Below are 27,646 nucleotides of genomic sequence, written 5' to 3'. Positions count from 1 at the left end.
TTATGGGGAGGCTTGACAAGGTGGATGCAGAGAGGATGTTTCCACTGATAGGGGAGACTAGAACTAGGGGGCATGACCTTAGAATAAGGGGCCGCCCATTTAAAACTGAGATGAGGAGAAATTTCTTCTCTCAGAGGATTGTAACTCTGTGGAATTCGCTGCTTCAGAGAGCTGTGGAAGCTGGGACATTGATTTAAGACAGACAGTTTCTTAAACGATAAGGGTATAAGGGGTTATGGTGAGCGGGCAAGGAGGTGGAGCTGAGTCCATGATCAGATCAGTCATGACCACCTTGAATGGCGGAACAGGCTCGAGGGGTCGTATAGGCCTACTCTTGTTCCTATTTCTTATGTAATCTCTGTAATCTTCTCCTGCACTACAACACTCCCCCTCCCCCCCCCCCCCCCCCCCCTCTCTGGAACCTCCTCCAGCCCTACACCCCTCCCTATCTCTGTAACCTCCTACAACCCTCCCTATCTCTATAACCTCTTCCTGCACTACAACCCTCCCTATCTCTGTAATCTCCTCCAGCCCGACAACCCTCCGAATCTCTAGGCTCCTCTAATTCTGGCCTCTTGGGCATCCCTGATTTTCATCGCCCCACCATTGGTGGCCGTGCCTTCAGTTCTGGCACTCCCTCCCTTGACCTCTCCACATCTCCACCTCTCCTATGAGATGCTCCTGAAAACCTACCTCTTTGACCTGTCCTAATATCTTCGCCTGTGGTTCGGTGTCAAATTTTGTCTGGTGGTCGCTCCGGTGAAGCACTTTGGGACGTTTTACTATATTAAAGGTGCTATATAAATGCAAGTTGTTGTTGATGCTATGCTGGCTGTGGATGATCAGGGATGCCCCAGCAGAAGCGATATCTCTAATACACCTTGATTAATTTATAGAGACGGTGCTGCCTGCATATATTCACCAGACTGATTCCTGGGATGGGGGAGATTGTCCTATGTGGAGGGATTGAGTAGACTAGGCCCAGAGTTTAGAAGAATGAGCGGTGATCTCATTGAAACATATAAAATTCTTACAGGGCTAGACAGGGTAGATGCTGAGAGGATATTTCCCCTGTCTGGGGAATCTAGAACCAAGGGTCACCTTCTCAAGGTAAGCGGCCAGCCATTTAAAACTGCTAAGACATTTCTTCACTCAGAGGGTTGTGAATCTTTGGAATTATCTGCCCCAAGAGAGCTGTGGATCCTCAGTCATTGAGGGTATTCAAGTCCGAGGTTTATGGATACTAAGGGAATCAAGGAATAGTGCAGGAAGGTGGAATTGCGGTAGAAGGTGCCAGGATCTTATCGAATGGCCGAGCAGGTTCAAGGTGCTGAATTTTTAAAATATTCATGGGTGTTGCTGGCAATGCCAGTATTTATTGCCCATCGCTAATTGCCCGTGAGAAGGTGGTGGTGAGCCGCCTTCTTGAACCGCTGCAGTCCGTGTGGTGAAGGTTCTCCCACAGTGCTGTTCGAGAGGGAGTTCTAGGATTTTGACCCAGCAACGATGAAGGAACAGAGGGTGTGTAACTTGGAGGAGAACTGGCAGGTGATGGTGTTCCCATGTGCCTGCTGCCCTTGTCCTTCCAGGTGGTGGAGGTCGCGGGTTTGGGAGATGCTGTCGAAGAAGCCTTGGCGAGTTGCTGCAGTGCCTCTTGTAGATGGTACACACTGCAGCCACAGTGCGCCGATGGTGGAGGGAGTGAATGTTGAAGGTGGTGGATGGGGAGTCAATCAAGCTTTGTCCTGGATGGTATCGAGCTTCTTGAGTGTTGTTGGAGCTGCACTCATCCAGGCAAGTGGCTAATGTCCCATCACACTCCTGACTTGTGTCTTGTAGATGGTGGAAAGGCTTTGGGGAGTCAGGAGGTGAGACACTCGCCGCAGAATACCCAGCCTCTGACCTCTTGCCTTTCCTACATTACAACAGTGACTACACTGAAAAAGTACTTCTTTGGTTTTAAAGCTCTTTGAGACGTTCTGAGGTTGTGAAAGGCGCTATGGAAATGCAATTCTTTCTTTTAAATGTGACCTGTTTCCTCTTTTTTTCAAAGAAATACCCGCAGGGCAGCTGAGGTCTGGATGGATGAATTCAAAAATTTCTATTACGCAGCAGTGCCTTCAGCTCGCAATGTGCCATTTGGCAAGTAAGTAAGGTTTGACACTCACTTCATGTTGTTCTGGGTTTAATGTTTATCCTTTGCACATCGTTCCATTTAAAGAGGGATATAGGTTACATTCGTGTGACTTGGTTAGGAATTGGCTGCACTTGAATCCTTAACCCACAGATCACAGGATTGGAAAACTGCAAATGTAAAGCCCCTATTTAAAAAAGGGGGCAGACAGAAAGCAGGAAACTATAGACCAGTTATCCTAACATCTGTCGTTGGGAAAATGCTGGAGTCCATTATTAAGGACGCAGTAGCAGGACATTTGGAAAAGCATGATTCAATCATCAGGGTCAGCATGGTTTTATGATAGGGAAATCATGTTTGACAAATTTGCTGGAGTTCTTTGAGAATGTTAACGAGCAGGATAGATAAGGGGGAACCAGTGGATGTGGTGTATTTGGATTTCCAGAAGACATTCGATAAGGTGCCATATAAAAGATTACTGCACAAGATAAAAGTTCACGGGGTTGGGGGTAATATATTAGCATAGATTGAGGATTGGCTAACGAACAGAAAACAGCAAGTCGGGATAAATGGGTCATTTTCCGGTTGGCGTGGGGTGCCGCAGGGATCGGTGCTGGGTCCTCAACTATTAACAATCTATATTAATGACTTGGATGAAGGGACCGAGTGTAATGTAGCCAAGTTTGCTGATAATACAATGATGGGTGGGAAAGCAAATTGTGAGGAGAACACACAAAATCTGCAAAGGGATATAGAAAGGCTAAGTGATTGGGCAAAAAATTGGCAGATGGAGTATAATGTGGGAAAATGTAAGGTTATTCACTTTGGCAGAAAAATAGAAAAGCAAATTATAATTTAAATGGAGAAAAATTGCAAAGTGCTGCAGTACAGAGAGACCTGGGGGTCCTTGTGCATGAAATACAAAAAGTTAGTATGCAGGTACAACAAGTGATTAGGAAGGCAAATGTAATGTTGGCCTTTATTGCAAGGGGGATGGAGTATAAAAGCAGAGAAGTCCTGCTGCAACTGTACAGGGTATTGGTGAGGCCACACCTGGAGTACTGTGTACAGTTTTGGTCTCTTTATTTAAGGAAGGATATACTTGCATTGGAGGCTGTTCAGAGAAGGTTCACTAGGTTGATTACGGAGATAAGGAGGCTGACTTATGAGGATAGGTTGAGTAGGTTGGGCCTATACACATTGGAGTTCAGAAGAATGAGAGGTGATCTTATTGAAACTTATAAGATAATGAGGGGGCTCGATAAGGTGGATGCAGAGAGGATATTTCCACATAGTGGAAACTAAAACTAGGGGACATAGGGCCCAAGTTTCCACAAGAAAAAAAACGGGCGCCCCTCCGAGCTGGGCGCCCGTTTTTCGCGCCTAAACCGGCGCCTAAAAAAATCCTCGGTAGTCTCCACCGACTTACAGGTCCTCTGGCCCTCGGCGCAGCCAGCACGAGCTGTGGGGGGGCGGAGCCAGGTCCCGGCGCTGAAAACCGTGCTGGGACCTCTGCACATGCGCGCTACAGTGGGCACGCAAGTGCAGTAGCTCCAGGCGCCGAACTGTGTGGGAGGGGCCCGAAGCACGCAGCCCCTAGCCCTGGCTGAATGGCCTCACTGGGGCTGCGTGAATAAGGCTCCTCCCACGGCCAGCTCCTGCTCCCCCGCCCCCCCCTCGACCAGACCCGACACTCACTCCCCGCCCCCCCCCCCCCCCCCCGCCCCGACCCGAGACCCGACACCCGCTCTCCCGCCCCCCCCCCCACCGACCAGACCCGACACCCGCTCCCCCCCCCCCCGACCCGTCACCCGAGACCCGACACCCGCTCTCCCGCCCCCCCCACCGACCAGACCCGACACCCGCTCCCCCCCGCCCCGACCGAGACCCGACACCCGCTCCCCCCCACCCCCCCCCCCCCCCCGCCCCGACCCGTCACCCGAGACCCGCTCCCCCCCCCCCCCGACCCAACACCCGAGACCCGCTCCCCCCCCCCCGCCCCGACCCGAGACCCGAGACCCGCTCCCCCCCCCCCCCCGCCCCGACCCAACACCCGAGACCCGCTCCCCCCCCCCCCCCCCCGCCCCGACCCGAGACCCGCTCTCCCCCCCCCCCGCCCCGACCCAACACCCGAGACCCGCTCCCCCCCCCCCGCCCCGACCCGTCACCCAAGACCCGCTCCCCCCCCCCCCCCCCGCCCCGACCCAACACCCGAGACCCGCTTCCCCCCCCCCCCCCCCGCCCCGACCCGAGACCCGCTCCCCCCCCCCCCCCCGCCCCGACCCAACACCCGAGACCCGCTCCCCCCCCCCCCCCGCCCCGACCCGAGACCCGCTCTCCCCCCCCCCCGCCCCGACCCAACACCCGAGACCCGCTCCCCCCCCCCCGCCCCGACCCGTCACCCAAGACCCGCTCCCCCCCCCCCCCCCCCCGCCCCGACCCAACACCCGAGACCCGCTTCCCCCCCCCCCCGCCCCGACCCGAGACCCGCTCCCCCCCCCCCCCCCCGCCCCGACCCAACACCCGAGACCCGCTTCCCCCCCCGCCCCGACCCGAGACCCGCTCCCCCCCCCCCCCCGCCCCGACCCAACACCCGAGACCCGCTTCCCCCCCCCCCCCCCCCGCCCCGACCCGAGACCCGCTCCCCCCCCCCCCCCCCCCGCCCCGACCCGAGACCCGCTCCCCCCCCCCCCGCCCCGACCCGAGACCCGCTTCCCCCCCCCCGCCCCGACCCAACACCCGAGACCCGCTCCCCCCCCCCCCCCGCCCCGACCCGAGACCCGCTCCCCCCCCCCCCCGCCCCGACCCAACACCCGAGACCCGCTCCCCCCCCCCCGCCCCGACCCGTCACCCGAGACCCGCTCCCCCCCCCCCCCCCCGCCCCGACCCAACACCCGAGACCCGCTTCCCCCCCCCCCGCCCCGACCCGAGACCCGCTCCCCCCCCCCCCCCGCCCCGACCCAACACCCGAGACCCGCTTCCCCCCCCCCGCCCCGACCCGAGACCCGCTCCCCCCCCCCCGCCCCGACCCGACACCCGAGACCCGCTCCCCCCCCCCCCCGCCCCGACCCAACACCCGAGACCCGCTCCCCCCCCCCCCCCGCCCCGACCCGAGACCCGCTCCCCCCGCCCCGACCCAACACCCGAGACCCGCTTCCCCCCCCCGCCCCGACCCGAGACCCGCCTCCCCCCCCCCCCGCCCCGACCCAACACCCGAGACCCGCTCTCCCGCCCCGCCCCGACAGAGACCCGAGACCCGCTCCCCCCCCCCCCCGCCCCGACCCGAGACCCGCTCTCCCGCCCCGCCCCGACCCAACACCCGAGACCCGCTCCCCCCCCCCCCCGCCCCGACCCGAGGCCCGCTTCCCCCCCCCCCTCCCCCGACCCGACACCCGCTCCCTCCCCCCAACCCGACACCCGCTCCCCCGACCCCCCCTCTCTCCCTCTCTCTCTCTCTCTCTCTCTCTCTCTCCCCCTCCCCTCTCTCTCTCTCTCTCTCCCTCTCTCTCTCTCTCTCCCCCTCCCTCCCGCTCAGCGGCACGAACGGCTGCAGAATTCTCCCTGGCTGAAGCACTTTCACACAGGTAGGAAGATGGTTTATTTAATCTTTTCTTGGCTTATAAATGTTTATTCAGGTTGGATTTATTTGTATAATATTTGTAGAAGTATAAATAAGGATTTATTGTCAAATTTAATGAGTTCCCCCCCCCCCCACCTCGTTCTGGACGCCTAATTTGTAACCTGCGCCTGATTTTTTAATGTGTAGAACAGGTTTTTTCAGTTCTACAAAAATCTTCACTGGCGCCATTCTACTTTAGTTTGGAGTACATTTTCACTGTGGAAACTTTCAAATCAGGCGTCAGTGGCCGGACACGCCCCCTTTTGAAGAAAAAATTCTGTTCTAAACTAGAACTGTTCTACCTGACTAGAACTGCAGAAAAAAAAATGTGGAGAATTGCGATTTCTAAAATAGTCTGTTCTCCACCAGTTGCTCCTAAAAATCAGGCGTGAATCATGTGGAAACTTGGGCCCATTGTCTCAGAATAAAGGACTGCCCATTTAAAACTGAGATGAGGAGGACTTTCTTCTCTCAGAGGGTTGTAAATCTGTGGAATTCTCTGCCCCAGAGAGCTGTGGAGGGTCATTGAATATATTTAAGGTGGAGATAGACAGATTTTTGAGCGATAAGGGATTAAAGGGTTATGAGGAGTGGGCAGGGAAGTGGAGCTGAGTCCATGATCAGATCAAATCTTATTAAATGGTGGAGCAGGCTCGAGGAGCCTAATGGCCTACTTCTGCTCCTATTTCTTATGTTCTTATGTCTTTATGTCTACATAGTACACCATTGATTTGTATTTGGATCCTGTTCAGTGAATCGTAGAATCATAGAAATTTACAGCACAGAAGGAGGCCATTTCGGCCCATCATGTCCGTGCCTAATCCCACTTGCCAGCCTCGTAGGTTACAGCACTTCAAGTGCACATCTTTTGAAATGCGATGAGGGTTTCTGCCTCTACCACCATTTCAGGCAGTGAGTTCCACATCCTGACCACCCTCTGGGTGAAAGAAGTTCTCCTCAACTCCCCTCTAATCGTTCAACCAATTACTTTGAATCTGTGCTCCTGGTTATTGACCCCTCTGCTAAGGTCCTTCCTATCAACTCTACCTTGGTCCCTCATAATTTTATATACCACAATTAAATCTCCTCTCAGCCTCCTCTATTCCAAAGAAAACAAGCCCAGCCTATCCAATCTTTCCTCATCGCTAAAATTCTCCAGTCCTGACAACATCTTCGTAAATCTCTTCTGTACCCTCTCTCGTGCAACCACATCTTTCCTGTAATGTGGTGACCAGAACTGTATGCAGAACTCTAGCTGTGGCCGAACTAGTATTTCATACAGTTCTAGCATAACCTCCCTGCTCTTATATTCTATGCCTCGGCACAATCTTTAGCTGTTATCAATGATACTGAGACCTAAACTGATGGAAGGCGAGGATCCCAGGATTTTGAATTTAGGAACATAGGAATACTGAGGCCATTCAGCCCCTCGAACCTGCTCCGCCATTCAATAAGATCATGGCTGATCTTCTACCTCAACTCCCCTTCCCTGCACTATCCCCATATTCCTTGATTCCATTAATATCCAAACATCTATCGATCTCTGTCTTGAATGTATTCAATGACTGAGTCTGACAGCCGTCTGGGGTAGAGAATTTCAAAGATTCACCACCCTCTGAGTAAAGAGATTTCTCCTTATCTCAGTCCTAAATGGCTGACCCCTTATTCTGAGACTGTGACCCCTGGTTCTAGATTCCCCAGCCAAGGGAAACATCCTCCCTGCATCTACCCTGTCAAGCCCTGTAAAAACATTTCTATGTTTCAGTGACATCACCTCTCATTCTTCTATTCTCTAGAGAATATAGGCCTAGTATACTCGATCTTTTCTCACAGGACAATCCCTCCTCCATCTCAGGAATCAGTTTGATGAACATAGAAACATAGAAAATAGGTGCAGGAGTAGGCCATTCGGCCCTTCTAGCCTGCACCGCCATTCAATGAGTTCATGGCTGAACATTCAACTTCAGTACCCCATTCCTGCTTTCTCGCCATACCCCTTGATCCCCCTAGTAGTAAGGACCTCATCTAACTCCTTTTTGAATATATTTAGTGAATTGGCCTCAACAACTTTCTGTGGTAGAGAATTCCACAGGTTCACCACTCTCTGGGTGAAGAAGTTCCTCCGCATCTCGGTCCTAAATGGCTTACCCCTTATCCTTAGACTGTGACCTCTGGTTCTGGACTTCCCCAACATTGGGAACATTCTTCCTGCATCTAACCTGTCTAACCCCGTCAGAATTTTAAATGTTTCTATGAGGTCCCCTCTCATTCTTCTGAACTCCAGTGAATACCAGCCCAGTTGATCCAGTCTTTCTTGATAGGTCAGTCCCGCCATCCCGGGAATCAGTCTGGTGAACCTTCGCTGCACTCCCTCAATAGCAAGAATGTCCTTCCTCAGGTTAGGAGACCAAAACTGTACACAATACTCCAGGTGTGGCCTCACCGCTGCCCTGTACAACTGTAGCAACACCTCCCTGCCCCTGTACTCAAATCCCCTTGCTATGAAGGCCAACATGCCATTTGCTTTCTTAACCGCCTGCTGTACCTGCATGCCAACCTTCAATGACTGATGTACCATGACACCCAGGTCTCGTTGCACCTCCCCTTTTCCTAATCTGTCACCATTCAGATAATAGTCTGTCTCTCTGTTTTTACCACCAAAGTGAATAACCTCACATTTATCCACATTATACTTCATCTGCCATGCATTTGCCCACTCACCTAACCTATCCAAGTCGCTCTGCAGCCTCACAGCATCCTCCTCGCAGCTCACACTGCCACCCAACTTAGTGTCATCCGCAAATTTGGAGATACTACATTTAATCCCCTCGTCTAAATCATTAATGTACAGTGTAAACAGCTGGGGCCCCAGCACAGAACCTTGCGGTACCCCACTAGTCACTGCCTGCCATTCTGAAAAGTACCCATTTACTCCTACTCTTTGCTTCCTGTCTGACAACCAGTTCTCAATCCATGTCAGTACACTACCCCCAATCCCATGTGCTCTAACTTTGCACATCAATCTCTTGTGTGGGACCTTGTCGAACGCCTTCTGAAAGTCCAAATATACCACATCAACTGGTTCTCCCTTATCCACTCTACTGGAAACATCCTCAAAAAATTCCAGAAGATTTGTCAAGCATGATTTCCCTTTCACAAATCCATGCTGACTTGGACCTATCATGTCACCTCTTTCCAAATGCACTGCTATGACATCCTTAATAATTGATTCCATCATTTTACCCACTACCGATGTCAATTCCCTGTTTTCTCTCTCCCTCCTTTTTTAAAAAGTGGGGTTACATTGGCTACCCTCCACTCCATAGGAACTGATCCAGAGTCAATGGAATGTTGGAAAATGACTGTCAATGCATCCACTATTTCCAAGGCCACCTCCTTAAGTACTCTGGGATGCAGTCCATCAGGCCCTGGGGATTTATCGGCCTTCAATCCCATCAATTTCCCCAACACAATTTCCCGGCTAATAAGGATTTCCCTCAGTTCCTCCTCCTTACTAGACCCCCCGACCCCTTTTATAACCGGAAGGTTGTTCGTGTCCTCCTTCGTGAATACCGAACCAAAGTACTTGTTCAATTGGTCCGCCATTTCTTTGTTCCCCGTTATGACTTCCCCTGATTCTGACTGCAGGGGACCTACCTTTGTTGCACGCCCACAATGGCAAGTATATCCTTCCTTCGGTCAGGAGATCAAAACTGTACACAATACTCCAGGTGTGGTCTCAGCAGGGCCCTATATAATTGCATGGTGACAAATGATCACCATCCTCCGCCTGCTCCATGCTGACAAGCAAGCCGTCATTCTGACCAACGGATCCACCACAGAGCCAATCCACATCAGGACCGGGGTCAAGCAGGGCAGCGTCAACGCACCGACGCTCTTCTCGATTTTCTTCGTTGCAATGCTCCATCTCACCCTCCGCAAGCTCTCTGCTGTAGTGGAACTAAACTATAGAACCATTGGGAACCTGTTCAACCTTCGTCGCCTCCAGGCTAGATCCAAGACCGTCCCATCCTCTGTCATCGAAGTACCTATGCGGACGATGCTTGCGTCTGCGCACACTCACAGGCCGAACTCCAAGCCATCGTCAATACCTTCACTGAGGTGTACGAAACCATGGGCTTTACATTAAACATCTGTAAGACAAAGGTCCTCCACCAACCTGACCCCGCCACGCAGCACTACCCCCCCCCCCCGGTCATCAAAATCCACGGCTCAGCCGTGGACAACGTGGACCATTTTCCATACCTCGGGAGCCTACTATCAGCAAGAGCAGACATCGACGATGAGGTTCAACACCGCCTCCAGTGCGCCAGCGTCGCCTTCGGTCGCCTGAGGAAGAGAGTGTTTGAAGACCAGGACCTCATATCTGTCACCAAGCTTATGGTCTACAGGGTAGTAGTGATACCCGCCCTCCTAAATGATTCAGAGACGTTGACCATATACAGCAGACATCTCAAATTGCTGGCGAAATATCACCAATGCTGCCTCCGCAAGATCCTGCAAATCCCCTGGGAGGACAGACGCACCAACATCAATGTTCTCGCTATGGCCAACATCCCCAGCATCAAAGCACTGACCACACTCGACCAGCTCAGTTGGGTGGGCCACATTGCCCGCATGCCCAACACGAGACTCCCAAAGCAAGTGCTCTACTCGGAACTCCTACAAGGCAAGCGAGCCCCAGATGGGCAGAGGAAACGTTTCAAGGACACCCTTAAAGCCTCCTTGATAAAATGCAACATCCCCACCGGCACCTGGGAATCCCTGGCCAAAGACCGCCCAAAGTGGAGGAAGAACATCCGGGAGGGCGCTGAGCACCTCGAGTGTCGTTGCTGAGAGCGTGCAGAAATCAAGCACAGGCAGCGGAAGGAGCGTGCGGCAAACCAGTCCCACCCTCCCTTTCCTTCAACCACTGACTGTCCCACCTGTGACAGAGACTGAAATTCCCGTATTGGACCGTACGGGAGCCACCTGAGAACTCATATTTAGAGTGGAAGCAAGTCTTCCTCGATTTCAAGGGACTGCCTATGATGATATAATTGCAGTACGACGTCATAGAAACATAGAAATTTACAACGCAGAAGGAAGCCATTTCGGCCCATCATGTCCACGCCAGCTGACAAAAAGCCAGCAGCCCTGAAGGTTACATATAAACCGATGAACAATGACGGGAAGGCAAAGAGGACCCCGCCCAACCAGTTCGCCTCACACAACTGCGACACCCCTTATACTAAAACATTCTACACTCCACCCTTTACCCTTGTACTCAAATCCTCTTGTAATGAAACATAGAAATAGAAATATATAGCGCAGAAGGAGGCCATCTCGGCCCATCGTGTCCACGCCACATACCATTTGCTTTCTTAATTGCTTGCTGTACCTGCATGTTAACTTTCAGTGATTTGTGTACAAGGTCACCCTGGTCATTCGGAACACTAACATTTCCCAATCTCTCCATTTTAAAAAATATTCTGCTTTTCTATTTTTCCTACCAAAGTGGATAACTTCACATTTCTCCACATTATATTCCATTTGCCATGTTCTTGCCCACTCACTTAGCCTGTCTCTATCCCCTTGAAGCCTCTTTGCATCCTCTTCACAACTTGCATTCCCACCTAGCTTTGTATCATCAGCTTTTTTGGGGAGAGGGTTCCTGATTTCCACTATTCTTTATGTGAAGAAGTGCTTCCTGACATCGCTGCTGAACGGCCTGGCTCTAATTTTAAGGTTATGCCCCCCACCAGAGGAAATAGTTTCTCTCAATCTACTCTATCAAACCTTTTAACCATATTAAACACCTCAATTAGATCACCCCTTAATCTTCTATACGCAAGGGAATACAAGCAAACTATCCTCATAACTTTGTACCCTTTTTGCTTTATTTGGGGAGACAATCTGGCCAGGATAAATAGCATTCGGAGTGGCTCGTCGCAACCATCAGTGTCACTAGTTACCGAGGTGGATATGAGCCTATTCAGGGTACATTGGTACGATATAGTCTATGAAGGAAAAAACCTGGTGTAGCAGTCTTCTGGAACTGAAAACACCATAGCTAACAATGTAAAAGCAAGTGGTACTCGCGGTGGAGCTCATTCCCCCTTAGACTGGACAGTCGGTTCTGCCTTGGTAAGATGAATCTGCTGAGGAAGGGGAAAGGTGTGTGAGAAGGAAGGCAGAACAGCGTAAGATCAAAAAAGGACAATGGCCTAGCAGATCTCCCAATTAACAATGTGATCTATCAACAGTTATAGTCCCAACACTGGGTATGATTCGTGAATAAGGATACTTCAAGTACATAGGAATTACTAGAAGAAGAAAAACCCAGGTCCATCTAGTTGGCCTTCTACCATCCTGGTGGTCGCTTGCTACACACGATAACGGATTGTTGACCAATCACAGCAATCAATCTCTATATCAATGAATCTACCACATACCCAGACACGAGGCGAGGAAAATCCCAGGGTGGAGAACTTTGGGACCCAGAGGTCCAAAGTCACCTCTTCCTCCCGAGCTCGCTACACGCACTACATGTAGATTTGATGGAACAGGAGAATGCTAAGCTGGAAAGCTGCTTCTCCTATTAGCATGTCTTAGGATACAGTAGAAGGGGAAACTACAGGAAGTGTTTTCCCTCTCGTTCGCCAGCTCCTGGAGTCTTTCCAAAAGACCCCTAAAAACAGTGTGTCCCAGCAGATAGTTGTCTCTTAAAAGCACGAGCTTTGGGAATAATTAATTATTCTGGGCATGAGGCCAGGGCACTTTGTGTATCTGTGTGTGACATTTAAAGGAACAGCTGGCAACTCCTACATTACAACAGTGACTACACTTCAAAAATACTTCATTGGCTGTAAAACGCTTTGAGGTTGTGAAAGGAGCTATATAAAGGGAAGTCTTTCTTTCGTTAATTTTGGTATTAAGAAGAGACACTTTTTCAGATGATCAACAACACTACTATTTGAAAAGCCCCATCTACCTAACAATGTTAAGGGCAGTATAAATGGTTAAAATGTTGTTGCTCTGTGTGACTCATGTCAAAGGCCCACACAACTCTCAAGGTTATTGAAGTAGGATACTGGGTGTGCGTTTTCCTTTGTTCTGAAATGATTTCTTTTGAAGCTGACACTCCAGTGCAGTACTGAGGGAGTGCTGCACTGTCAGAGGTGCCGTCTTTCGGATGAGATGTTAAACTGAGACCCTGTCTGCCCCCTCGGGTGGATTTTAAAAATCCAACGGCACTATTAGAAGGAGAGAAGGGAAAATTCTAGCCAGTGTCCTCGGCCAATGTTTATCTTTCAGCCACCATCACTAAAAAAAAGATTATCTGGTCATTATCTCATTGCTGTTTGTGGGAGCTTACTGTGCGCAAATTGGCTGCCGCGTTTCCTACATTACAACAGTGACTACACTTCAAAGGTAATTCATTGGCTGAAATGCGTGTTGGGACATCTCGAGGTTGTGAAAGGCACTATATAAATACAAGTTCTTTCTTTTTTGTGCAGCATTCAGAGCAGATTAGAACTGAAGAAGAAGCTGGCTTGTAAACCATTTAAGTGGTACCTGGAAAATGTCTATCCAGAGCTACGGTAGGTTGTTCTCCAGTTCCCAGTTACTGGTTCCCCAGTGCTGAAATCTGTTCGTCCCTGAGGTTATATTTCTGTATGGTAAAGAGCTCTAAATAAGTTTCAAGTATTTAACTGAACAGTTCACAGAAATTCGACTAGGCCTGTATTCACTAGAGTTTAGAAGAATGAGAGGGGATCTCATTGAAATGTATAAAATTCTGACTGGATGCGGGGAGGATGTTTCCCCGGGGCTGGGAAGTCTAGAACAAGGGGTCACAGTCTCAGGATACGGGGTAGGAAATTTAGTTCCGAGATGAGGAGAAATGTTTTCACTCAGAGGGTGGTGAACCTGTGGAATTCTCTACCACAGAAGGCTGTGGAGGCCAAGTCACTGAATATATTTAAGTGGGAGATAGATAGATTTCTAGAAACAAAAGGCATCAAGAAGTATGGGGAAAAAGCAGGAATATGGTGTTGAGATAGAGGATCAGCCATGATCATATTGAATGGCGGTGCAGACTCGAAGGGCCGAATGGCCTACTACTCCTATTTTCTATGTTTCCTTCTCCCAACTACAGGGCACCTCTTCCAAGGGAGAGTGAGAAGCTCCTTGCATGGAACAGATTTCCTGATTGGGGTCTTTGTACTGCAACATTAGCTTGCTTTCCAGAGACTATCAAAGTAGCAGCCCAACTTTTAAGCCTATCCTGAGAGGTGCAAGCTTCTTTTTTCCCAACTGCAGGTCCCACCACATATTGTGGGCGGTCGTGCGAACATATTATACCAGTGATGGTTGGTACAATGGGGTAGCGCTATCACTAAACAACAAGACTGTCGTAGATCACCAATAAGCTGAACAAGACTGGCTGCAATGCAGCGAGCTTTCTATATATACTGCAGTCCGTGTAAACTGTAAACCCACACTTCTTACAGGGGATTAAAAGGGTTTAAGCACAGAAAAGATAATTGAATTCATGTTTGTTCTTGCATTCAGTGCATCTTAATGTGCGAACTAGTGAGAAGGCACAGCTGTTTCTGCTTGAAATAAATGGAGCACTTAAGATGGCAAAACTAGCAATTTAAAATAATAAAATATCACTTTTTGGCTACTGCCAGTTTTAAACATTATCGTCTTAAGTGGTGGGGACTGTAAGCTTGCATAGAGTTTGTGTGAAAACTCACCGTGCCTGGCAGTTTGCTAGTTGCTACGTCCCTGATGGAGATAGAAAATTTACATTAAAAGCCAAGTTTAGATGCTTTCTACCGGGCTATTATAATGCACAATTGCAATAGGCAACCACCCAATCTTTCTGGAGAATGGTGCAAGGAGAAGTAACTAGCAAAGAAGCATGTGCGAGGAAGAGGCGTAGGGAAGGAGCCAACACTGGCAATACAGCGAGAGAGCTGGCAACTCCTGGCCCTTCATGTGGAACGACAGGTGCAGCGTCCAAAATCCGCAGTTCCAGAATCCGGACATTGGGCCGATCCATGGCGGGGTTGTCCGAAAACCAGGAAATGTTCCGAAATCCGGACTCACCCGCCTTGGCGCCCCGGCCCTCGGCGGCCTGACCTCTGGCCCGACCTCGCCCCGGTCCCGGCTCCCTCCTACCCCTTACCTCAGCGGGCCGACCTCGCCTCCTTACCTTGGCTGCCCGACTCCATCTATCTCAGCCCAGGCAAAGACATTCCAAAATCCGGAAATACCCGGGATCCGGAACGGCCTCGGTCCCGAGGTTTCCGGATTTTGGACGCTCAACCTATATTACCAAAGCCAGTTCATGCATGAGTCCGACGGTAATGGCTTGCCTAACGTAAAAACAGAAAATGCTGGAAACACTCAGCGGGTCAGGCAGCATCCGTGGAGAGAGAAACAAGTGTTTCAGATCGATGGCCTTTTGTCAGAACTGGAAAGAGTTCGAGATGCAGCAGGTTTTAAGCAGGTATGGAGGGAAGGTCTGTGATAGGGTGGCAGGCAGGAGTGATTGAATGACAAAAAGGTGAAAGGAGATGGTAACGGGACAAATAAAGAAACAAAGGATGGGTAGAGGAGGTGTAGATGGGAATGGCAGGGTCAGATGCTCCCTGATCTGCTGAGTATTTCCAGGATTTTCAGTTTTTATTTCAGATTTCCAGCATCCACAGTATTTAGGTTTAATTTTGGTGATTACTTACCTTTGGTATGGACACTTAATTCTTTAACAGTAGTTCAAGATTCACATATAAAAGCTCCTTATTACTTTGCTGTTCTTACTGTTGGGGCTGAAATTGCCCCTCTCGATGTGGCCTCTGGGCGCCTGAAAGCAGCGGCCACCACGTGACGCAAACTGGCCGCCAACGCGCGGCAGAGGCCATATCGAGAGGGGCAATTTCAGCCCCAACAGTAAGAACAGCAAAGTAATAAGGAGCTTTTATATGTGAATCTTGAACTACTGTTAAAGAATTAAGTGTCCATACCAAAGATAAGTAATCACCAAAATTAAACCTAAATACTGTGGATGCTGGAAATCTGAAATAAAAACTGAAAATCCTGCCTCGCTTCCCCCCCCCCCCCCCCCCCCCACTTCTGACAAGCTCCTGCAGATGCATCTTTAACGACGCAGTGTCTCCGTCCCGGACGTTAAATTCAGTTCAAAAAATGTTCCGGCCAATAGCTTTTTGGGTCGGCACTGAAGTGGGAGAAAGAGTTAAAGTTAAAAATTTGCTGTCGGCTTGCAAAACAGTGTGTGTGTCCAGAAACTCGTGGCTGCTTATCAAAACAGGAAACTTTTTGACAAGGTTTTGTAACATTTTGACAAGGTTTTGTAATGTGATCAAAACTGACCTTTGAATCACCCAAAATGAATGAAATCAACGAAAGGGTGCATTGCATCATCCATAAGTCAATTGGTCGGTTTAAATCGTGCAGCTTGTAAACCAATTAAGCAACTTCAGAAGTTTAATAAGATTGTAACAAGTCATAAAGTCGCCACGGGATATTTGAAAGTATAAAAATGCTGTGAACACTAACCAGTTGGTGAAGTCTGTTGATGAGAGACTGGCTCCCCGCCGGCGTAACAAAGACTACTTGAATATCGATCTGAAACCTCGCATCGAGTATCAGTTAATCATCATCATAGGCAGCCCCTCGGAATCAAGGAAGACTTGCTTCCACTCTTAAAACGAGTCCTTAGGTTGCTGAACAGTCCAATACGAGAGGCACAGTCCCTGTCACAGGTGGGACAGATAGTCGTTGAGGGAAAGGGTGGGTGGGACTGGTTTGCCGCACGCTCTTTCCGCTGCCTGTGCTTGATTTCTGCATGCTCTCGGCGATGAGACTCGAGGTGCTCAGTGCCCTCCCGGATGCACATGTTGCACTTTATCAGGGAGCCTTTCAGGGTGTCCCTGTAACATTTCCTCCACCCACCTTTGGCCCGCTTGCCGTGAAGGAGTTCCGAGTAGAGCGCTTGCTTTGGGAGTCTCCTGTCTGGCATGTGAACTATGTGGCGTGCCCAGCGGAGCTGATCAAGTGTGGTCAGTGCTTCAATGCTGGGGATTTACTGAGGCGTACGAAAGCATGGGCCTTACGCTAAACATCCATAAGACAAAGGTCCTCCACCAACCTGTCCCCGCCACACAGCACTGCCCTCCAGTCATCAAGATCCATAGTGCGGCCCTGGACAACGTGGATTATTTCCCATGCCTCGGGAGCCTCTTATCAACAAGAACAGACATTGACGAAGGGATTCAACACCGCCTCCAGTGCGCCAGTGCAGCCTTCGTCCTCCTGAGGAAAAGAGTGTTCGAAGACCAGGCCCTCAAATCTGCCACCAAGCTCAGGGTCTACAGGGCTATAGTAATACCTACCCTGCTGTATGGCTGAGAGACATGGACCATGTACAGTAGACACCTCAAGTCACTGGAGAAATACCACCAACAATGTCTCCGCAAGATCCTACAAATCCCCTGGGAGGGCAGCGTCCTCGACCAGGCCAACATCCCCAGCAATGAAGTCAGTTAACACAGTGCTGGCTCAAGACCGCCAGCGGCCTTTAAAGGTGTGTTGCGTGTAGCACCATTCTTTTTGACGAGAATTTTTCAGACTTTTCACAAGTTAGCCAGTTGCCTTGTTCAGAACACAGAAATATAGAAATTTACAGCGCAGAAGGAGGCTATTCCAGCACATGGCCCTTGGTCAGCAGCCCTAAAGGTTACATATAAACCTATGAAAATGACGGAAAGGCAAAGCGCACCCAGCCCAACCAGTCCGCCTCACCACAACTGCGACACCCTTTATACTAAAACATTCTACACTCCACCCAAACCGGAGCCATGTGATCTCCTGGGAGACGCAAAATCCTGATTTAAAAACCCAGGCCAATTTAGGGAGAAAAAATCTGGGAAAATTCCTCTCCGACCAATCCAGGCGATTGAAACTAGTCCAGGAGATCACCCTGGCCGTATTCTATTCCCTGCAGTGCTTACCATTATATCTGCTCCGTCCAACAAAAGGTCATCCAGTCTAATCCCAATTACCAGCTCTAGGTCTGTAACCCTGCAGGTTACTGCACTTTAAGTGCCTGTCCAACCATCTCTTGAAAGTGGTGAGGGTTTCTGCATCCACCACTCTTCCAGACAGTGAGTTCCAGATCCCCACAACCCTCTATGTAAAGTAGCCCCCCCATCAAATCCCCTCTAAACCTTCCACCAACCACCTTAAAACAAGGCCCCCTGGTACTAGACCCTTCCACCAATGGAAATAGACCCTTACTATCCACTATGTCCAGGCCCCTCAATATTTTATAAACCTCAATGAGGTCTCCTCTGTTCCAATGAGAACAAACCCAGCCTATCCAATCTGTCCTCATAACTAATATTCTCCATTCCAGGCAGCATTCTAGTAAATCTCCTCTGCACCCTCTCTAGTGCAATCACGTCCTTCCTATAATATGGCGACCAGAACTGCACGCAGAACTCCAGCTGTGGCCTAACCAAAGTATTATACAATTTAAGCATAACCTCCCTGCTCTTATATTCTATGCCTCAGTCAATAAAGGCAAACATTCAGTATGCCTTCTTAACCACCTTATCCACCTGGCCTGCTACTTTCAGGGATCTGTGGACAAGCACTCCAAGGTCCCTTTGTTCATCTACACTATTAAGTGGCCTAGCGCTTAATGTGTATACCCTTTCCTTATTACTCTCCCTAAGTGCATCACCTCACACTTCTCTGAATTAAATTCCATTTGCCACTGCTCTGCCCACCTGATCAGTAGATTGATATCCTCCTGCACCCATGACTTTCCTCTTCATTATCAACCACACAGCCAATTTTAGTGTCGTCTGCAAACTTCTTAATCATACTCCCTGTATTCAAATCTAAATCGTTGATATATACCACAAGAAGCAAGGGTCCCAGTACTGAGCCCTGTGGAACCCCACTGGAAGCAGCCTTCCAGTCACAAAAACATCCATCAATCATTACCCTTTGCTTCCTTCCTCCGAGCCAATTTTGGATCCAACTTGACACTTTGCCCTGTATCCTTCATGACCAGTCGACCATGTGGGACCTTATCAAAAGATTTGCTAAAGTCCATATATACTACATCGTATGCACTACCCTCATCGACCCTCTTGGTTACCTCCTCAAAAAATTCAATCAGGTTAGTCAGACACGATCTTCCCTTAACAAATCCGTGCTGACTGTCCCTAATTAATCCTTGCCTTTCAAAATGCAAATTTATCCTGTCTTTCAGGATTTTTTCCAATAATTTTCCCACCACTGAGGTTAGGCCTGTAATTACTCGGCCTATCCCGTTCTCCCTTCTTAAACAAGGGTACTACATGAGCAGTTCTCCTCTGGCACCATGCCCATATCCAAAGAGGACTGGAAAATGATGGTCAAGGCCTCTGCTATTTCCTCTTTTACTTTGCTCAACAGCCTGGGATGCATTTCATCTGGGCCTGGGGACTTTTCTACTTTCAAAGCTGCTAAACCCCTTAATACTTCCTCTCATTAAATTTATTTTATCCAGAATATCACACTCCTCCTCGATAGCAGTATCTGCATTGCCCCTTTCCTTTGTGAAAACAGATGCAAAGGATTCGTCAAGAACCCTCCCAACATCTTCCGCCCCCACACAAAGATTACCCTCATGGTCTCTAATAGACCCTACCCTTTCTTTAGTTACCCTCTTACTCTTAATATATTTAAAGAACATCTTAGGGTCTTCCTTAATTTTACTGCGCCAAGAATTTTGCCTCTTAACTTTCTATATTCCTCTAAAGATTCTATAGTATTTAGCCGTTGATATATGACATAAGCATCCCTTTTTTTCTTAATCCTCCCCTGTAAGTCCCGAGACATCCAGGGGGCTCTAGAATTATTTTTCCCAGCCTTTTTCTTTAATGGCACATGTTTGGCCTGAGCCTTCCGGATCTCCTCCTTGAATGCCTCCCAGTGTTCCGACACCGATTTACCCACAAGTAGCTGTTTCCAATCCACGAGGGGATTAAATGCAGTATCTCCAAATTTGCGGATGATACTAAGTTGGGTGGCAGTGTGAGCTGCGAGGAGGATGCTATTAGGCTGCAGAGTGACTTGGATAGGTTAGGTGAGTGGGCAAATGCATGGCAGATGAAGTATAATGTGGATAAATGTGAGGTTATCCACTTTGGTGGTAAAAACAGAGAGACAGACTATTATCTGAATGGTGACAGATTAGGAAAAGGGAAGGTGCAACGAGACCTGGGTGTCATGGTACATCAGTCATTGAAGGTTGGCATGCAGGTACAGCAGGCGGTTAAGAAAGCAAATGGCATGTTGGCCTTCATAGCGAGGGGATTTGAATACAGGGGCAGGGAGGTGTTGCTACAGTTGTACAGGGCCTTGGTGAGGCCACACCTGGAGTATTGTGTACAGTTTTGGTCTCCTAACTTGAGGAAGGACATTCTTGCTATTGAGGGAGTGCAGCGAAGGTTCACCAGACTGATTCCCGGGATGGCGGGACTGACCTATCAAGAAAGATTGGATCAATTGGGCTTGTATTCACTGGAGTTCAGAAGAATGAGAGGGGACCTCATAGAAACGTTTAAAATTCTGACGGGTTTAGACAGGTTAGATGCAGAAAGAATGTTCCCAATGTTGGGGAGGTCCAGAACCAGGGGTCACAGTCTGAGGATAAGGGGTAAGCCATTTAGGACCGAGATGAGGAGAAACTTCTTCACCCAGAGAGTGGTGAACCTGTGGAATTCTCTACCACAGAAAGTAGTTGAGGCCAATTCACTAAATATATTCAAAAGGGAGTTAGATGAAGTCCTTACTACTCGGGGGATCAAGGGTTATGGCGAGAAAGCAGGAAGGGGGTACTGAAGTTTCATGTTCAGCCATGAACTCATTGAATGGCGGTGCAGGCTAGAAGGGCTGAATGGCCTGCTCCTGCACCTATTTTCTATGTTTCTATGTTTCTATGTTTACCATGGCCAAATCACTCCTTAACTTAGCAAAATTAGCTTTGCCCCAATTCGGAACTTTTATTCCAGGCCTATTCTTGGCCTTATCCATAACCAACTTGAATCTGACTGAATTATGGTCACTGGCAGCCAAGTGCTCTCCCAATAATACCCCTTCAACCTGCCCAGCTTCATTCCCCAAAACTAAATCCAAGACCATGTTGGGCTTGCTACATACTGACTAAAAAAGTTCTCTTGAATACATTTCAAGAATTCCGCACCCTCTATACCCTTCACACTAAATTTGTCCCAATCAATATTTGGATAGTTAAAATCCCTGACTATTACTACCCTATGGTTTTTAGACTTCACAGCAATTTGCCTACGTATTTGCTCCTCTATCTCCCTCCCACTGTTTGGGAGTCTATAATACACTCCCAGCAGTGTGATCGCCCCTTTTTTATTTTTCAATTCGACCCATATGGCCTCATTTGATGATCCCTCTAACATATCATCCCTCCTCACCGCTGTAATATTTTCTTTAATCAGTACCACAACCCCTCCCCCACCTTTTTAACCCCCCTCTCTATCTTGTCTAAAAATCCTGTAGCCAGGAATATTGATCTGCCAAACGTTCGGGCTGAAGGCACGCCCGCTAATGGTGGAGAGAGGAAAATGGAGGATGCACAAGAGGCCAGAATTAGAGGAGCACAGCCATGTCTCTGTAATGGCGATAATGTCATACTCCCAAGTGTCTACCTGTGCTCTTAGCTCATGCGCCTTATTCACTACACTCTTTGCATTAAAGTATATACCATTCAGCACAGGAAGACATTGCTTACTACATACTAAACCCTGTTCCCCCTGTCTTACTGATTTGCTTTCTAGATTCTTGCTATCCCATTTCAGCTTTACTTCCCTTTTGAATTAGTTCTCAGGTTCCCATCCCCCTGCCAAGCTAGTTTAAACTCTCCCCAATAGCACTAGCAAAACTCCCTGCGAGGATATTGGTCCCGGCGCTGTTGAGGTGCAACCTGTCTGGTTTGTACAGGTCCCATCTCCCCCAGAAGCGGTCCCAATGCCTCAAGAATTTAATGCCTCCTACACCAACTTTCCAGCCACGTGTTCATCCTCCCTCTCCCATTCTTATACTCATTAACAGGTGGCACCGGTAATAACCCGGAGATTACTACCTTTGAGATCCTACCCTTTAATTTTCTTCCTAACTCCCTGAATTCTTCCTTATAGGACCTCAATCCCTATTTTACCTATGTCATTGGTCCCGATATGGACCACGACCTCTGGCTGTTTAGCCTCTCTCCCCCTTCCCAGGATGCCCTGCGTCTGCTCTGTGACATCCTTGACCCTGGCTCCAGGGAGGCACAAAACCATTCGGGAGTCACGTCTACGGCCGCAGAAACGCCTGTCTGTTCCCCTAACTATAGAATCCCCTATCACTAGGGCTCTTTTGTTCTTCGTACCTCCCCCAGCTGAGCAACAGTCAGGTCTCGCATGGCATCGAGCTGAGACTGCTTGAGAGCAGACGCAGCCTCGATGCCACCAGGGACGATAGCAGTAAGACGTTCCATGGCCTGTTGTCCAGAGTGCATGAGAGCACTCTGAGCTTCCAGGGCACAGCCATCCTCTCCAAAGCAGCACTGATACGCTCGTTCCCTCGCGCCTGTGCTGTAATGGCAGCTGCCACATCACCAACGACACATGGCATCACAGCTGGATCTGCTTGGCCACTGGGAGTCCACCATCATCTGCACACTGGCAATGGTGGGCGCCATGGTGTGCACAGAGCTGTCCACAATGCGGGAGGCGGACTCCTCTATGCTCCTCGCCACTTGCAACAGGCTCTCGGGCACCCTTGCCATTGCCCCCAACATCTGGGAATGCACTCCCCCTTTCATAAGCCCCAACATCGATGGGCTGGTCTGAGTCCTCTGCAGCAGAACTCGCATGTGAACTCGCCCCCCCGAAGAGATGGCACCCGAGGTTCCCTCTGCCCGTCACCATGATGCAGCCCGCTCTGCTAAGTCTAACATTCCTGAACGCGTGCTCCCGGTATCTGAGCTGGCATGTATGAGTGTAGGAAGCAGTGACTTGGTGCTGTCAGCAATGCCCGCCTCGTCCTCATCGGACATGTCAATAGATGGAATAGCCTCCAGGGTGTCGTCGTCCAATTAAGTATTTTTACTTTAGATTGCTCCCTGTCCTTTTCCATAGCTAATCAAAACCGTATGATGCAATGATCACTTTTCTCTAAATCTTCCCTTACTGACACTTGCTCCACTAGACCTGCCTCATTCCCTAGAACCAGATCCAGCAGTGCTGGAAACATACTGATCAAGAAAGTTATCCTGAACACACTTCAGAAATTCTTCCCCCTCTCTGCCCTTTACTATGCCAGTCTATATTGGGATAGTTGAAGTCCCCCATTATTACTACTCTATAGTTCTTGCACCCCTCGGTAATTTCTCTTCAGATTTGCTCCTCTGTATTTTTCCTACCAGTTGGTGTCCGATAGAATGCACCTAGTAGTGTAATGGCACCTCTATTATTTCTTAATTCTAACCAAATAGATTTTGTCCTTGACCCCTCCAGGACACCCCCTCTCTCTCTCTCTCTCTCTCTCTCTCCAGCACTGTATTCTCCTTAGCCAACACTGCCACACTCCTCCTATCTTTCCTTCCCTATCTTTCTGTTGAAGTGGACTGTCGAGGTGACGGTCTTTTGCGATTATGGCCAAAGTCGCCATCGGCAGACATAGGCCTCCATCCTCTGTAAATTACTGGTCAGAGTCTCTTCGGCGATGGACAGATTCATGTTTTGCGCGAACTTGTGGGACTTTGTTTCGGGCTGGTGTAAACATTATTTATTTATTTTATTTTTTTGAAATTCGTAGCCAATCGTTCCAATTCTTTGTCAAATCACAAACGCCAGAGGTCACCTTGCACACGCCAAGGATCACTCTGCGCCAATGCTCTTAGCCAAAAGGCCTAGAGCCACTGCACCGTTCCTGGAAGTACTGCAATACCAGGTTCGTGCCATGCAGGTGGATGGGTCAGGTCCCCCACACATCTCCGTGGAGGTGGATGGGTCAAGCCACCCCACCCACCTCCTGTTTCCAAAAAAGCAAGCATATACCTTCCTGATCCAGGGAGAACCACCCGGAGGTCATGGTGGCTACTCCCCTGTCAGGTCAGTTACGCATGATCTTAGCCAAAAGGCCGAGAAGCGAGTGTAAACATTATTTTTTTTTTTTTTTTTTTTAATAAATTCGTAGCCAATCGTTTCCAATTCTTTGTCAAGTCACAAACGCCAGAGGTCACCCTGCACCAGTCAAGGATCACTCTGCGCCAATGCTCTTAGCCAAAAGGCCTAGAGCCACTGCACCGTTCCTGGAAGTACTGCAATACCAGGTTCGTGCCATGGAGGTGGATGGGTCAGGTCCCCCACACACCTCCGTGGAGGTGGATGGGTCACCAATCCCACCCACCTCCTGTTTACAAAAATGTAAGCATATACCTTCCTGACCAGGGAGGAACCACCCGGACGTCATGGTGGCTGGTCAGGTTAGTTATGCAGATCTTAGCCAAAAGGCCGAGAAGCGATAGGAGATGTCCATGTCTGCGTGTTGCAGACTGGCGAGAAGCAACATTAAATGATACGGGTGAAACGGCAGAACCCTGTGGGAGTCCGTTGTTCAATGTCCGATATCTGCTCTTCTGGGTGCCAGAGTACACACTGAAGCGTGGGTTGCTAAGCGTGGAGTTGAGAAGCTGGATCGTCGTGCTACAGGATAAAATGGTGGAGAGCTTGAAAAGCAGTTCATGCTTCCATTCTGTCATACGCCTTTGGCAGGTCCACGAGTGCTACGGCGGTCTTGAGCTGACGCTGGAAGCCTGCTTCGATGTGCGTTGTTAAAGCTACCACTTGGTTGCAACAGTTACAGCCGCTCCGGAAGCCCGCTTGCTCCTTAAGGATGGTTGGCTCGATGGTGGGGGCTAGTCTGTGGAGTAGTCGCCTCTCCAGCACTTTCAAGATTCACGTTACAAAACCTCCTTACTGCTTTGCTGTTCTTAATCTTGGGCTGTTAGCATTTCTGTGTGTGTGTGTGTGTGTGTGTGTATCGTCTCGGTGCAGATGTCACACTAGTCTCTCTGCCTTTTGCTGCTTGTTTTAAAAGAACTGAGGTACAAATCAAGCGTGTGGTCTGTGAATGCTCTGTGGCAGTGGCGGATGCTGATCCTTTTAGCAGATGAGGAGCTCGCTATACACGTCTAACCAAGCCATTGTCATTACCGTGCCAACCGGCCCTTCGTACACACATGGTGCCTTTGAACGCACGCTCTGCAATGCAGAGACGGAGCCCCAGTCGGCCCGAGGAGTAGCTTTGCATGCTGGTGCACACCAGCATGTGTGCATATAAGTAAGTGTACGCACACATGCAGACAGCTGGAGACACTGCAGACACAGACAGGTCATCTGTGCCCTTGTATTCATTTTACCCACTGCAGAAACTTTGCAGTTTATACTTGTTGCAATCTATATCTCAATAAGGAGGACATTTTGTCACCTTTCCATCTTTTAGTTAAACAGGGGCCCCGCCTGCTTTCTCAGGTGGATGTAATAGATCTCAGGGCATAATTTGAAGAAGAGCAGGGGAGTTCTCCCCGGTGTCCTGGTCAATATTTATCCCTTATTAAAGCAGATTATCTGGTCATTGTCACGTTGCTGTTTGTGGAAGCTTGCTGTGCGCAAATTAGCTGCTATGTTTCCCACATTACGACAGCAACTAGACTTCAAAAGTACTTCATTGGTTGTAAAGTGCTTTGGAATGGCCTGAAGTTATGAAGGGCAAGTTCGTTCTTTGCTTTCATGTATAATATAGCTCAGTGTTGGTTTTTACACACACCTGTACAATTCAGTTTGTTATTGTGTTATAATAATAATTGTTTCTCCTTCCCTTTTGTAGTGTCCCTGATCATCAAGATATCGCTTTTGGAGCTTTACAACAAGGTTCCAATTGCCTAGACACACTGGGCCACTTTGCGGATGGTGTTGTGGGTGTCTATGAATGTCACAACGCAGGGGGTAACCAGGTGTGCAGTGTTTGCCATTATCCCTGTACAGTTATGATTTAAGTTTAATGGATCACCTTGTTCCAGCGCTTGTGACTTCTGACCTTGCAGCTCGGGGGAGCCCACTTTACAGGAGGGCCGACTTTCCAACTGATTTTGGGATGTGGGTGACTCTGGCAAAGCCTCATTTATTGTCCATCCCTGAGGGCATTCCGAGGTAACCATGTGGCGGGGGGATTGGACTTGGGGTCGGCCCAGACCGGGGTCTGGGTGGCAGCTTCCCTTCCCTGAAGCACATTAGTTGAACCAGTTGGGTTTTCACGGCACTCTTGGCACCTTTCATGGTCACTATTTTTTTCCTGGTGGTAGTCCACAAATTGTCAGATTTAATTAATTCACTTTCCCAACTTGGAAGGGTGTTTTTTTTTCTACATCTGCCTTTGGGATGTGTGTGTGGGGGGTGTGTGTGTGTGGTGGGGGGGGGTGTGTGTGTGTGTGGGGGGGGTGTGTGTGTGTGTGGGGGGGGGTGTGTGTGTGTGGGGGGGGGGGTGTGTGTGTGTGTGTGGGGGGGGTGTGTGTGTGTGTGGGGGGGGGGTGTGTGTGTGGGGGGGGGTGTGTGTGTGTGTGGGGGGGGTGTGTGTGTGTGGGGGGGGGTGTGTGTGTGTGTGGGGGGGGTGTGTGTGTGTGTGGGGGGGGTGTGTGTGTGTGTGGGGGGGTGTGTGTGTGTGTGGGGGGGGGGTGTGTGTGTGTGGGGGGGGTGTGTGTGTGTGTGGGGGGGTGTGTGTGTGTGTGGGGGGGGTGTGTGTGTGTGTGGGGGGGTGTGTGTGTGTGTGTGTGGGGGGGTGTGTGTGTGTGTGGGGGGGTGTGTGTGTGTGTGTGTGTGTGTGTGTGGGGGGGTGTGTGTGTGTGGGGGGTGTGTGTGGGGGGGGTGTGTGTGTGTGGGGGGGGGGTGTGTGTGTGTGGGGGGTGTGTGTGTGTGTGTGGGGGGGTGTGTGTGTGTGTGTGTGGGGGGGGGTGTGTGTGGGGGGGGTGTGTGTGGGGGGGGGGTGTGTGTGTGTGGGGTGGGGGTGTGTGTGTGTGTGTGGGGTGGGGTGTGTGTGTGTGTGTGGGGTGGGGGTGTGTGTGTGTGGGGTGGGGGTGTGTGTGTGTGGGGTGGGGGTGTGTGTGTGTGGGGTGGGGGTGTGTGTGTGTGGGGTGGGGGTGTGTGTGTGTGTGGGGTGGGGGTGTGTGTGTGGGGTGGGGGTGTGTGTGTGTGTGTGGGGTGGGGGTGTGTGTGTGTGTGGGGTGGGGGTGTGTGTGTGGGGTGGGGGTGTGTGTGTGGGGTGGGGGTGTGTGTGTGGGGTGGGGGTGTGTGTGGGGTGGGGGTGTGTGTGTGCGCGGTGGGTGGGGGTGTGTGTGTGTGTGGGGTGGGGGTGTGTGTGTGTGTGGGGTGGGGGTGTGTGTGTGGGGTGGGGGTGTGTGTGTGGGGTGGGGGTGTGTGTGGGGTGGGGGTGTGTGTGTGTGGGGTGGGGGTGTGTGTGGGGTGGGGGTGTGTGTGTGGGGTGGGGGTGTGTGTGTGCGGTGGGTGTGTGTGTGTGGGGTGGGTGTGTGTGTGTGTGGGGTGGGTGTGTGTGTGGGGTGGGTGTGTGTGTGGGGTGGGTGTGTGTGTGTGTGGGGTGGGTGTGTGTGTGTGTGGGGTGGGTGTGTGTGTGGGGTGGGGGTGTGGGGGTGTGGGGGGGTGTGGGGTGGGGGTGTGTGTGTGTGGGGTGGGGGTGTGTGTGTGGGGTGGGAGTGTGTGTATGTGGGGTGGGGG

General features: G+C 50.2%; 1 protein-coding gene and 2 pseudogenes across 1 annotated transcript in view; 1 reads left to right on the top strand and 2 right to left on the bottom strand.

The window, feature by feature from the left end:
- The window catches only part of galnt2 (UDP-N-acetyl-alpha-D-galactosamine:polypeptide N-acetylgalactosaminyltransferase 2), a 113,293-nt gene that overhangs the window by 77,853 nt on the left and 7,794 nt on the right, over positions 1–27,646 (top strand). Inside the window, exons 12-14 of the mRNA XM_070884823.1 lie at positions 2,054–2,146; positions 13,274–13,357; positions 25,749–25,875. Of these exons, the coding sequence (XP_070740924.1) occupies positions 2,054–2,146; positions 13,274–13,357; positions 25,749–25,875 (304 nt within the window). The remainder of the gene's footprint in view (positions 1–2,053; positions 2,147–13,273; positions 13,358–25,748; positions 25,876–27,646) is intronic.
- On the bottom strand, positions 23,774–24,012 carry LOC139267624 (U2 spliceosomal RNA; annotated as a pseudogene).
- On the bottom strand, positions 24,156–24,385 carry LOC139267615 (U2 spliceosomal RNA; annotated as a pseudogene).

The sequence above is a fragment of the Pristiophorus japonicus genome, chromosome 7, assembly GCF_044704955.1.
Source record: "Pristiophorus japonicus isolate sPriJap1 chromosome 7, sPriJap1.hap1, whole genome shotgun sequence".
In the NCBI taxonomy this organism is placed as follows: domain Eukaryota; kingdom Metazoa; phylum Chordata; class Chondrichthyes; family Pristiophoridae; genus Pristiophorus; species Pristiophorus japonicus.
This window is presented reverse-complemented; position numbering and strand designations above follow the sequence as displayed.